At 37.9% G+C, this 12,835-nt stretch overlaps 1 protein-coding gene across 1 annotated transcript in view; it reads left to right on the top strand.

Annotated features, from left to right (window-relative positions):
• VPS8 (VPS8 subunit of CORVET complex) overlaps nt 1-12,835 on the top strand; it is a 100,828-nt gene that overhangs the window by 69,454 nt on the left and 18,539 nt on the right. Inside the window, exons 41-43 of the mRNA XM_072419111.1 lie at nt 1,536-1,638; nt 1,813-1,982; nt 7,774-7,942. Coding sequence (XP_072275212.1) covers nt 1,536-1,638; nt 1,813-1,982; nt 7,774-7,942 — 442 coding nt within the window. The remainder of the gene's footprint in view (nt 1-1,535; nt 1,639-1,812; nt 1,983-7,773; nt 7,943-12,835) is intronic.

Here is a 12,835-nt window from a genome sequence, read left to right as displayed (position 1 = left end):
CCATTAGTGAATGTTGTAAAATAATTTAATCTGCAGTCTGCAGTACAGGAAGGTTTGTGGTGCAACGTTCCCTCGTTTAGTGCTTGTTTAGTTTTTGTTAAAAGCTTGAAGGCAAACAGCTAAATTCATAAATTATTAAATACAAATATCCAGTAATACCGGAAGGGAGAGAGAGAAAGGGGGGAAGGAGGGGGTGATGGGGATGGGGGTGTTACCTGTTCTCCCCAAGATAATAGGAGTCTATGCAGTTGGGCCTCCCTCTTTAGTATATCAAATTACAGAAAAACTATGGAGTGCAAGGAGAAAGAAAAGAGAGAGTTTTTCAGGCTCAAGAATTTTAGGGCAAGCTATGAATGTATTATTATATATTTACTTCATATATAACAAGGTCAAAAAAATACATAGTTCACAAACCTAGAACATGTAGTACATTGTCTTGCCTGGTTATGTTATAACATAATTCATACATTATTATACATCTGCAGATTATTTACCTGCCAAAGGGTTTTGTTTTTCAGTTAAAATATCCTTATGAGCCATTCACCTCTTCCAAGACACTTAGCCAGATCCAGCTCTCCCCAAGACCTTTCAGCAGACTGCCTTACAGGGACTTATTTGGGATCCGGAAGCCCCCTTTAACAAGGTGACTCCCAGATATCCAACCATGGGGAATAAGTGCAGGGGTACATAATAGTATTATGTATTATTATGTATCTTTTTAAATGTATTTGGAGGCTGTCGAAGCTCTACACAGTCCCGCAAAATAACCCAAATTTTCTCCCATTGACTTTAATAGTGTTCAAATTTGAAGTTCGATCACCCCGGAACAAAATTGGCCTATTCGATCGAATAGCCATCGAATCGAATAGTGAGATATTCGACCAACACTACTGGTGACTTTGTGTTCTCCTTCCATAAGTCCTTCACAGCTCCGTCTATGGTTGTTTCAAGCACCCTTCCTCTATTACAAGGTTGAATTCCTATTATGCAGGAATTCTCCTATTAGACAGTTGTCAGTGAAACAGGTGTTCCCATCGGAAGATTTTCCATTACCTTTTGGTAAGTGTGACAACACAATTTTGGCTCTTCCCTCAATCTTTGTGATAATGGTCACCAGTACAAATACAAGGAAAAGTGTGAATTGCCTTGTGAGACAAAGAAACAGGTTTACTTATTTGTCTAAAACAAAAAATGAAGGCATACGGGACCAATAATGGCTGTCATCATTCCGCATATATTACAGCTCACCACATCAATGAGCGGGAACAAGCAAGTGCATATGATCCCTACATATGTGGCGTGTACAGAGTACTCAGCCTTTGTATGTTACAATGTTATCTAACATACCCTGAATTGTTATATAGGGAGAGGCATGTATAAACTTCTTTTAAAATGATGTAAACAAAATATATTAATTTTTGAATACCCTATTTGAACCTCTTTGGGGATGATTGCAGTTTTAAGTCAAATTGAAATCGGGCTAAAAAAATATACAAGTGCATATTACTTTTCTGATATTTATGTTCTTTAACCAGATCTTTGACTAAAAAGGTAGTCAAGCAAGGTCATGACAATAACAACAAAGAAGCATACACCTTGAAAAACAAGCCAGCAATAAACTCTGAATTGATCAAAGCAGTTATTTATTTTAATTAACATACAATTTCTGTGTGAAATCAAAGACTGTATTCTTCTGATTATTGGTTCAAAAGCTAGTAATAATGGTAATGATTAGTACTGGAGATGAAGTGTTAAGTTAGTTGTGCATTTGCTGTCTTGTAACAATTTTATATCTTTGCTTTTTGTGTATAGACACTGCTGGAAACCACCACAAGCTTATTAAACCAAGACTTACACTGGTCACTGCGTAACCTCAAAGCTTCTATTACTAAAGCTCTCGCCCCAAAGCAGGACCATTGCTGTATCTGTCTTCAACAGTACAAGAAGAGGCAAGAGGGTACAGATGAGATCCTTGTTTTCAGGTAATTTTTATTTGTTCTCCTTTAATGATGCACTTCATGCATTTGAATTTGAGAACACTTACAGTATGTCTATGAACATATTATGAAATCAAAATATCCATACTCATTCACTTTGTTTAGAAGAGTATCACCCAGGATACTGATTTCCCAGTTTATATTCTTTCTGTTAATACCATAAGTATACATTAAAGTAAAACTAAACCCACCTATACTCACATGACCCCATTGCTCCGTGGGTGCCGCCTGCTTTTTCTTTCTCTTCCTCATTCCAATTTTTAGATATCTTGATTGGCTGAGCTTGGATGATGCAATTCCTGCACTGGCAAAGCCAGAAGAAGAAAGCAGGCAGTTAAAATAGCTTATTGCAGAAGGGACCTCGCTTTCTGCAATTAAAGAGGAACTAAACTCAAAAACTAGTCTTTCAATTATTAATCTATTCCTATTTACTTGCACTAAAATGTCAGTCTTTCCTGGTGGCACTGGTTGGGTCATCCTGTATCCATGAAAAATATAATGATTTATGAAGTGTTTAGAAGTGGGCAGCTTGTGAGCAAGTTTATGTTTTCTTCCTCTCCTGACCTTCTCCTCCACCACTACCCCTCCCTCCCCCTCCCTCACTAGCTGGAGCCCAGTAAATATCTGCATGGAGAGCTCATAAGCTGAAAAGAAGCAGGAAGCAGCTGCAGACTGAGCAGTCACACTTGAGTGACATGAGAGTCCCAAGCGAGGAAAGAAAAAAAAAATCTGCATAATTAGGGAAGTCGGAGTGGATTAGAAACACTCCCACCAAGGATGGCATTTGCCAGATTGCACTTCACAGCCTAGGCGGTGGAGAGACCTAGGGGGTGGCTAGAACTTGTTTTTCATGTTTAAAGGTCAAAGCAAGCTGGAAAAAAAGTATTCAGATGATTATACCATGGGCTTATGTTATCCATAAGCCAAAGTTGATTTTGTGAGTTTAGGTAGGCTTTAAGCCCTGCCTGGTTGCAAATTTTTTAAGTTGAACTTTTAGATTTTATATCTTTGCTGAAATTTAAAAAAAAAAAACAAATAAAAGAAATGACAATTTTTTTCTGTGAATATGATAAACCTTGTGTAAATACTTTTATCAGAAAGTGTAACTTTTGACAGTGATCCTGGTTATAGATTGTTGTACAAAAATAATTTTAATTACCTATTTAGGGTCACACAAGTCAGGTAGGTTAATATCAACAAGTGATCACTAGAAGAAAGAGTTACAAATCTACCTTCCAAATATAACAAATAAAGTATAGAGAATATGAGGAATGTGGCTTGACTGAGGTTGAATACAGTGTGACTGTTTAATAAGCAAATAGTATATTGACATTTAAGATTCCAGCTCAACACAAAAAAGTTCAAATGGTTTGGGAAGCATCATATTTATAGCCACGATTCAATACTTTCTCTTTGTTTAAATTGCAGTAGGTTGTTTTCAAGTGAGGCCTGTTACGAACGAGGAAGGAGCATAGGGAAGGCCGTCATGACTGGGCAGTCAGGGGGCAGATAGCATTGGGTTAAAAGTTTTGGACGAGAGCTAGAGAGAGGAAAGGGAGGGGGGAAGGAGGGGGAGGAGGTTTAGGGAGGGGCAAGAGTAGGTAAAATGGACAGGAGGAGGAGGGACCCCCTCTTTCAGAGCAAGACCGCGTCCAGGCAAAGTTTTTCCCACCCTCCCTCCCTTTAGGGCTTATGTGGTTGGCAGTTTGGGTTTTGATTGCTGGTTTGGCTAGTAGGGCGGGCGGTTGAGGTCCTCGGGGGGACTGTGCTGGTGGCAATATTTTGGTTAGGGTTCCATCTTTGGTATGGAATCCCTGGTTCGGGTTAATGGTCTGCTAAAGTGTTGTGGGGGGGGTGGTCTGCACAAGAAAAGGATATATTTGTTCCCGATGGTAGTATGGGCGGCTGGGAGCAACTGTCTTTAAGGTGCAGACCCCAAAAAAGGTGTAAGGTGGTGGCCTTCGAGGACCTGCAACCAGTAAGAAAGTTGGGAAAGCAATATGGTTAGGATATTTGTTATTGTTTATCTGGTACTTATTCTTTAATTATGGTGTTATTAGGTTAAATTGGTTATTCTATGTATGTGTGTTTATATATACTGTTTTATTGTTTATATTGTTATTTATATTTTATTTGATTTAAGTTAATTTTGGTTATAATTTTGTTAATAAAAGGCCTACGGGCCATTTAAGCAATGCTTGGAGTGGTAATTCATTGATGGGGGGATTTGGATGTGGGGGTGGGAGATTGGAATATAGGGGAAGGGTAAGTTTGTAAGGCGCATGTACATGGCTATGGCTTGCCACAGTCATGTATTATACTCATTGCATTGGTAAGAATATCTGTCAGGTGTATATTAGTACAAATAATATGTGACATTCCATATGCTGTTAGAAGCAAGGACACTTGTAGAAAATCATTATGAGGATTTCAAGCTTTGTGACAGCAATTTCTGCTATTATTATAGATTAATGTGATTGCCTGAAATGCGTCTCCAGTGTTGTGTTCTACGAGAATTAGATTTGGCACTTTGTAGAGCTTTTATGCTCGCACTGTTGTGACTCAGCTCAATTCAGATGAAGGTCCCATAGGCATTTCAGTAGCCTTTCAGGCAGAAAGAGCAGCTTAGAGGAAATGTCACTGCTTTAAACGTCACTTGTCCTTGTAACTTTTCACTTGTGACCTTATCTACCTGTGCCTCGGGGTGATGAAATAAATCATAGGCTTGTGAAGTACATTTACATTGTCTTTATTTAAAGTGTTTGGAGCTACATAGGAATCTGCTGCATTATGGCGCGAAGTGTAAAATGTTGACTTCTGATTGAGCACGGGAAAACACTACGTATCTTGGGTAATATATAGGGCATCCACCTGACTGGTACTTTACTTGTTACTTGACACTAACATGGTACTCCAAGCCAATCCTAGTAAAAAGACAAATACGTGTGATGCGCTGAAAAAAATGCTCTTAAGCCCCGTAGGTTGACATGGCACAGTGTTTTTCAGATAAGCAGTGTCACCTCTGCCTTGGTGTGTCTTTCCTAAACTACTCAGGCACTCCTACTTGTGTGATGTACACCTCATGAATGTCAATGTTTCTATAGTCCAAGATCAGAACTGGGAGGCATGTTTGAGATAACACGGGAATAGTGAAAGGAACCACTGGCCAGTTCTGAATTTCTGGGAGTAAGTAATCAGGTTTATATGCAGAGGTACACACACTTTAAATAACTGCATATTACTATTCTTGATATATCTTATACCGAAGCACAATTATTTTAGGCTGAACTCCAGACAGATATAGGACACAAGTTAATGCGGTTATGTCATTAAAGGTATTTTTGAATTCAGCATTTGTAACTAGTTGCAGTTTCTCATACTATACAGCAGACTGGGAGTGGAAGGGACAGAACTGGAAGCCAGTGTGTGCCACAAATGTAGTCCAGGGAACATTTACTTGGAGCATAAAGCAGATTAAGCAGAGATGTCACCTCATCAGTCAGCCACTGCTCCTTTACTGTCCAATCAGTAAGCTGAGAATGGAGCGAGGGCGCCAGGACTGTAGTTAGGATTCCCTAACTACAACTAATTGTGATTTCTGAAGTTAATATTCTGAACAAGATTAGGGGTTTCCTAACAAAGGAGATAATTTCATATCAAATCTCTTTTTATTTATTTATTTTTTATATGTAAGTTTTTTTGAATTCATTCCATTGTACTAGTTGACACTATATTCCCTAAATCCATGAAATAAAAACCAAAATAAAATTCACTTTATTTCCGGTTTGTAGTGCAACAAAACAGGACAAACTTTAAGGGGATTAATACTTTCACAAATCACTAAATGTACAACAGTAGTATAATCTTGAAATTTCAGATTTTTAAAGACTAACGGAGAATCCATTTAGGAACAGTCTGTACCACAGTTCTTGTGCTAGACGCTTTTCTTCACAATTGATTTAAGAATGTTGACTTAATTATAGTTGTCCGTACTAAAAAAAAGAAAATCTATACAGAATACATTTCGCACAGATATGCCTCAAGCCTGACTTAGTTGAGGCTCAACAACTTCATAAAAGTTCTACAAATCTATATTATATATTCAGGATTTGTAGCTGACCAGTGAGAACATGCTTGGCATGATCCACTTATAAGTCGAACAGAAATTAAAAAGAAAGAAATATATCCGGACCTCTTCTATGTGGTCATGTTTTATGGATATTCAAACAGGTAATTCAATAAAGAAGATTGACAATTTTATACAATTCTTTACCACCAATTCAATTACTTGTTTCCTTTCTTTCCACAACATGTGCAGGGAAAATACTTATACATGGGTTATTTCTTTTTATGCACATTATTTATTTGCTTTATTATATTGTCACCAGGGCTGAATTTATCTTTATACTTATCACAATTTATCATATTAAGTACATTCTTAGGGCTCTTTCACACCTGCGGTGCCAATACAGTCCCAGATTTGTTTTTAACATGCCCTATTCAAACCAAAACCTGTGCATTGAAAAACACTATTTAATATTAATATTATAATATTATTTATTTATTTTACAAACGTGTACAAATATAAAGTGCCCAGTAGTCAATAAAGAAGTCTTCCATCCAGGCTAATATACCAACATCAATGCAGACGCATATGTGTGTACAAAAGGTATATGTTTACCTTTTTACCAAGTTAGCCATTTCCATAATATTCTGTGATTTTGTAGTTTTATATCTGTACAGCCCCCTGCTATAATAGTCTGGCCTGATAATAAGCACTGAAAAAAAACATTTGGAAGCTGTGAGTTCTGCAAAAAGGATGTTGCAATATAATAAGTAAAAACGTTCCTAAATTTAAAAGTGCAATTTTTTATGCATTGTTTTTCCAAGCTAATAAATTAGGAAAATGTATGATAATGGTGCATTATAATCTGTAAAAATATATGTCTGGTCTTTGATAGTTACTTCTTTTCACAAAAAAAAATATCAAAATGTCACTTGACCAGGGTTGCCAAAATCTCTGCATTTGAATGTATGTAAGGTTGCCTACAGAATATGTACAATTGGTGGAATTAAGATTACTGGTTTCCGTTTAGGAGTGTAGTACAATGGGCCTAATTTATATAAGCTCTCCAGGACTGGTGAAGATAGACTATCATGGGAGAACCTGGGTGATCCAGCAAATTTGGAATGGGTCTGGTCTCCATCTTCTCTAGTGTTAGAGATTGAAGTCAGGCCCAACGTGTAGGACAATGTGTCACAGAGGTATATTAGTTGGCAGACTGTATAGCAACTAGTGAAAATAATGGTTTCTTTAAAGGACTTTAGCAATCTGCAGTCATCTGAGTGTCAGATTTACCATCAAGTGTTGCTGCAGAACCTAAAATCTAAATTTTAAAGCTGACTGCCTAAAAAAAATTGAAGCTACAGGATACACATTTGTAGCCCAAGCTGTCCCAAGTAATCAGGTCTTTTCAATTTTTGTGTGTGTTTTATGTATGAAAGCCCTAATACCTAACAACGTCTGCTTTGCATAGGAGCCTCCCTGTCTATCATTTTATGTACAGTTGATTTGTAATTGTACATAATTGCTAATATTTATATAGCTTGCCAATTGATGTTCAAAAGATATTTCCAGATAATAGGAGCAGGTGGTGCATTTCTATTCCAGCACGTTAATGCTGTGAAGAGGCTTAAAAAAGACTCTTTTGTCCTGAATAGTCAAAAATATTCCCCTTTAGAGTCACTTTTATTAAAACCTGTTTCTGTGTTGTAGCTGTGGACATTTGTACCACTCTCTCTGCCTGACGGGAAAGGACTGTAAGGTTGAAGCTGGTGGACAGAGTCACTGGATCTGTTATCGATGTCATTCAAGCAGTAAAGGTCAGGCAAGTCGCCAGTCGGTGGCTGAAATGAGGAGAGGGAGGACAGCATCTTTAGTTCAGGTAAGAACCTATTTTAGGTATCCACTGATTAACCTATAGCTATCTGAAAAATATCATTATTATTATAAAATGTCAGTTTTTTTGATCTTTAAAAAAAAGGGTTACAGAGAATTAAAACAAAATGTAAATACATAATTTCACTGAAAATATTGAGTATCATTCTGTCTGTCCAGTCCAATTCCAAATCCATTTTACTTGCTTTGGTGTAAATGAAAGCATGAGCAGGTGGACAATATCAAGCCAACCTCCAAAGAGGGAATGGTTTTACCACAAACCATTTCACTCTCCTTATTACTTCTGGCTGAGTTTGTTTTTTTAGTGTTCTTATCCCTTCTGGCATTGTACAGTAGAATGAGGCGGTACTTTCATCCCCTTCAAGTTCCACAGGTAATTCAGATCCTTCAGAATGGTGCATCTCTACATGCCCAAGAAGGTTTGCAGTGTTACCCGGCATAGTCTAAATAGCAAGGAGAAGATGAGTGCCCACACAAGGAAGGCTGGACAAGGCCGTGGAAGGACAACAACCTAGCAAATAGACTACTGTCTACATCTTTGTGCAAGGAGTAGGAGCATTCCTAGAGCCCTATGAGATGACCTCCAATGGGCTTTTGCTCTGTTTAAACACCAAAAAGGTGCAATTTCTAAGGATTATTAGATAAAAAGTAAAATGAATGTTTAAATGTTTTGCATCTATTATAACAATATTTTTTCTACTGAAAAATGTTTTAAATAATCTACATTGTTTAATGCTAATAAAGAGAAATTATTGGGGGAAAAATGGAGTTTGTACAGAACCCATTGTCCATCGTCCGAACGACTGTCCTGGCGGATCTACGTACGATGGACGACTGGCGATCTTAATGGAATGGAAAAGGGAGAGAGCGCAGCGGGCTGCCGCTTCGTCATTCTCCCCCTCTCTATAGAGCAAAACGGTGTTGAATGTACAGCACTCGTTCATGCATCATGCTGTCGTTAGTTGTTGGAAAAGATTGTGAAAGATCCTTTCCACTGACACATATTGCACGTGTGTATGCAGCCTTAGAATTTATATTGCATTTATTTTGTAATCTCATTTGCGGGATGTTTCATTCTACCCACTTCATGAACACAGTGGGGGTGACAGCCGAAACCAGTACAACTGTTAACTGGCTGGTATGTATCCTGCTTGTGAAGCAGTAATTTTTCTATTTCATATTTGGCTTTTAGTATTTTACGATCAGACAGCATCTTAATGTTCTTTCTGGTAAAGTAGAAAATGCTTTCTTTGTTCTTAATGGAGACATCAGTTAGATAAATTAAACTGAAAGCCTTTGAGTTAAAAGTGAAAAGCTTTCTTTGTTTGGAAATCAATGTTTATCATATGTCTGATTGTAAGTTTTACAGCATTCAGGGCAACAGATGGTCAAGTATTGTGACACATAAGGCAGTTGGTAGCACTTGGGCATATTTGTCTAATAATAACAATGCTAAATTACCTTTGTGTCAGTTAATGTGTAAGGCTGTCTGACAGATGCCAGATAGTTTAGTGATTTTTAATTGTTGCAGTCTAGCACATTATCACATTATCTACAATTTAGTACAAGTTTATAATTTCACTGAAAATATTGAGTATCATTCTGTCTGTCCAGTCCAATTCCAAATCCATTTTACTTGCTTTGGTGTAAATGAAAGCATGAGCAGGTGGACAATATCAAGCCAACCTCCAAAGAGGGAATGGTTTTACCACAAACCATTTCACTCTCCTTATTACTTCTGGCTGAGTTTGTTTTTTTAGTGTTCTTATCCCTTCTGGCATTGTACAGTAGAATGAGGCGGTACTTTCATCCCCTTCAAGTTCCACAGGTAATTCAGATCCTTCAGAATGGTGCATCTCTACATGCCCAAGAAGGTTTGCAGTGTTACCCGGCATAGTCTAAATAGCAAGGAGAAGATGAGTGCCCACACAAGGAAGGCTGGACAAGGCCGTGGAAGGACAACAACCCAGCAAATAGACTACTGTCTACATCTTTGTGCAAGGAGTAGGAGCATTCCTAGAGCCCTATGAGATGACCTCCAATGGGCTTTTGCTCTGTTTAAACACCAAAAAGGTGCAATTTCTAAGGATTATTAGATAAAAAGTAAAATGAATGTTTAAATGTATTATTATAACAATATTTTTTCTACTGAAAAATGTTTTAAATAATCTACATTGTTTAATGCTAATAAAGAGAAATTATTGGGGAAAAATGGAGTTTGTACAGAACCCATTGTCCATCGTCCGAACGACTGTCCTGGCGGATCTACGTACGATGGACGACTGGCGATCTTAATGGAATGGAAAAGGGAGAGAGCGCAGCGGGCTGCCGCTTCGTCATTCTCCCCCTCTCTATAGAGCAAAACGGTGTTGTATGTATAGCACTCGTTCATGCATCGTGCTGTCGTTAGTTGTTGGAAAAGATCGTGAAAGATCCTTTCCACTGACACATATTGCACGTGTGTATGCAGCCTTAGAATTTATATTGCATTTATTTTGTAATCTCATTTGCGGGATGTTTCATTCTACCCACTTCATGAACACAGTGGGGGTGACAGCCGAAACCAGTACAACTGTTAACTGGCTGGTATGTATCCTGCTTGTGAAGCAGTAATTTTTCTATTTCATATTTGGCTTTTAGTATTTTACGATCAGACAGCATCTTAATGTTCTTTCTGGTAAAGTAGAAAATGCTTTCTTTGTTCTTAATGGAGACATCAGTTAGATAAATTAAACTGAAAGCCTTTGAGTTAAAAGTGAAAAGCTTTCTTTGTTTGGAAATCAATGTTTATCATATGTCTGATTGTAAGTTTTACAGCATTCAGGGCAACAGATGGTCAAGTATTGTGACACATAAGGCAGTTGGTAGCACTTGGGCATATTTGTCTAATAATAACAATGCTAAATTACCTTTGTGTCAGTTAATGTGTAAGGCTGTCTGACAGATGCCAGATAGTTTAGTGATTTTTAATTGTTGCAGTCTAGCACATTATCACATTATCTACAATTTAGTACAAGTTTAATTTGCAAGGCAATGTACAGACTTGATTTTGCTGCCCAAAGAATCCTATTTAATCATCTTTGGTGAAAATCTATCATTATACAGCTGGTCCCTTATTTATCGATCTGCAGAGTTGAATGACTATAAGAACCGATGCCAATGACAGCTAATATATTCAAATGGAGAGGATGCTGTCTTCTCCCTCCCCTCCCCTCAGAACAGACTGTCTGTATGTCTGTGCTTGGGTCCGTACAGTGCCTGTTCATTCCTGCAGTCAACCATATTGATCATAAACTGTTATTTAAGCTGTGTAAAAACTAGTAGCAGGAGCTGTGGTTCCGGTCCACACAAGTATATAAATAATTTACAGTGGAAGTCAGCAGGAAGTACTGAAGCATCACTGCCGCCCCCGTTCAATCCCTATGGGCAGCCGTAGATGAGATGGTGCTGCTGGATCACTGCATAATAGTTGCGTTTTGCTAATCTTCTAATCTCTGTAGAAGTCTACTAAACAGAGTCTGTCAGATTAAAAATAATACTTCACATTATATAATGGTATCAAACACCCACAATGTTGCTAGTAGCCAACAACATTGCCTGTATTTATACAAGGACGCCCATGAACAGATTGTGATTTAGTAATATTGACATGTTCCCTATTTATTCAAGTAAGATGTGAATATTAATTAACAGGCTAACTTCAAAGTGAATTGCATAAGCACCATGTACTACTGTGTGTCTATAGTTTTCTGGAAGCCACCATATTCATCTGAACTTGATGCAGGCAAAGAATTGATTTCATAGTTCAATGCCTTTTTTTCTCTACAGCCTTTCCTATACAGAATAAGTTGGGTATAGGTTGCTTCGGGAGCAGGTGGCTCCTCCAAAACTTGTTTTCTTATATGTCTTCATCCATGTTTTATATTTTTCTGTTATCACTGCCTTTCTATGCATCTATTATCACTGTCTGGCTCCATATTCTATCAATGCCTTTCTCTGCATCTGTTGTCACTGCCTACTGTGCTGTATATCTCCTATCATTTCCCTGCTGTCCTCTACATTTCTTGTCTTTGTCCCACTGTGCTCCATGTCTTTTATCGTTGGTCTCCTGTGTTCTGCAACTTATGTCATTGTCCTACTCTGCACCATTTCTCTTATCATTGGTCTGCTGTGCTCTGCATCTTCTGTCATTGTCCCACTCTGCTCCATCTCCCTAATCATTGCCTTGCTGTTCTCTTCATTTCACTGTCCCACTGTGCTTTGTGTCTCTTACCATTGGCCTACTGTTCTCTGCATCTCATGTTACTACTCCACTTTATCCATTTCTCCTATCAATGAACCACTGTGCTCTGCTCCTCTGGTCACTACCCATCTTCTACCTTACTATTGTAAGTGATCGTTGCTAAAACTACTGTTGTCTTTTAACAACAAACTCATGAATTCTTCTGCACCAAGATGCCGTGGACATTACGTAAAGGTCTCCCTTTCTTGATTGGATGTTTTGCCCATTTTTTATTGTATGCCAGAAGAATTAACAGACATGTTGAAAAGATCGTTTTTTTGTTGAACAGTTCAAAGAGTAGTTAATTGGCTGAGAATTGCTACCTTGTGTCTACACACAAAACTCCAGGTGGCACTAAGGAAATTGCTGAGAATTGCATACCAGATTGTGTGAAGAACATTTATAACATATGGGTGTCATCATTCTTTTTACATTTAATTTAATATTCTCTGTTGTTTTTAACATGAATCTGCCGTAACAATATTATAGATAATACATCAGACCTATCAATAAACTGAATAAGTTCAGATGTGAACTGGGTACTGAGATGAGTACTGGTCCCCAAGGGAGTTACCTTCTGAATATGACTTGTCTGTC

This window comes from Pyxicephalus adspersus, chromosome 7, assembly GCF_032062135.1.
Source record: "Pyxicephalus adspersus chromosome 7, UCB_Pads_2.0, whole genome shotgun sequence".
Lineage (NCBI taxonomy): Eukaryota > Metazoa > Chordata > Amphibia > Anura > Pyxicephalidae > Pyxicephalus > Pyxicephalus adspersus.
The sequence above is the reverse complement of the archived record's forward strand: the minus strand, read 5'-3'. Positions and strand labels throughout refer to the sequence as shown.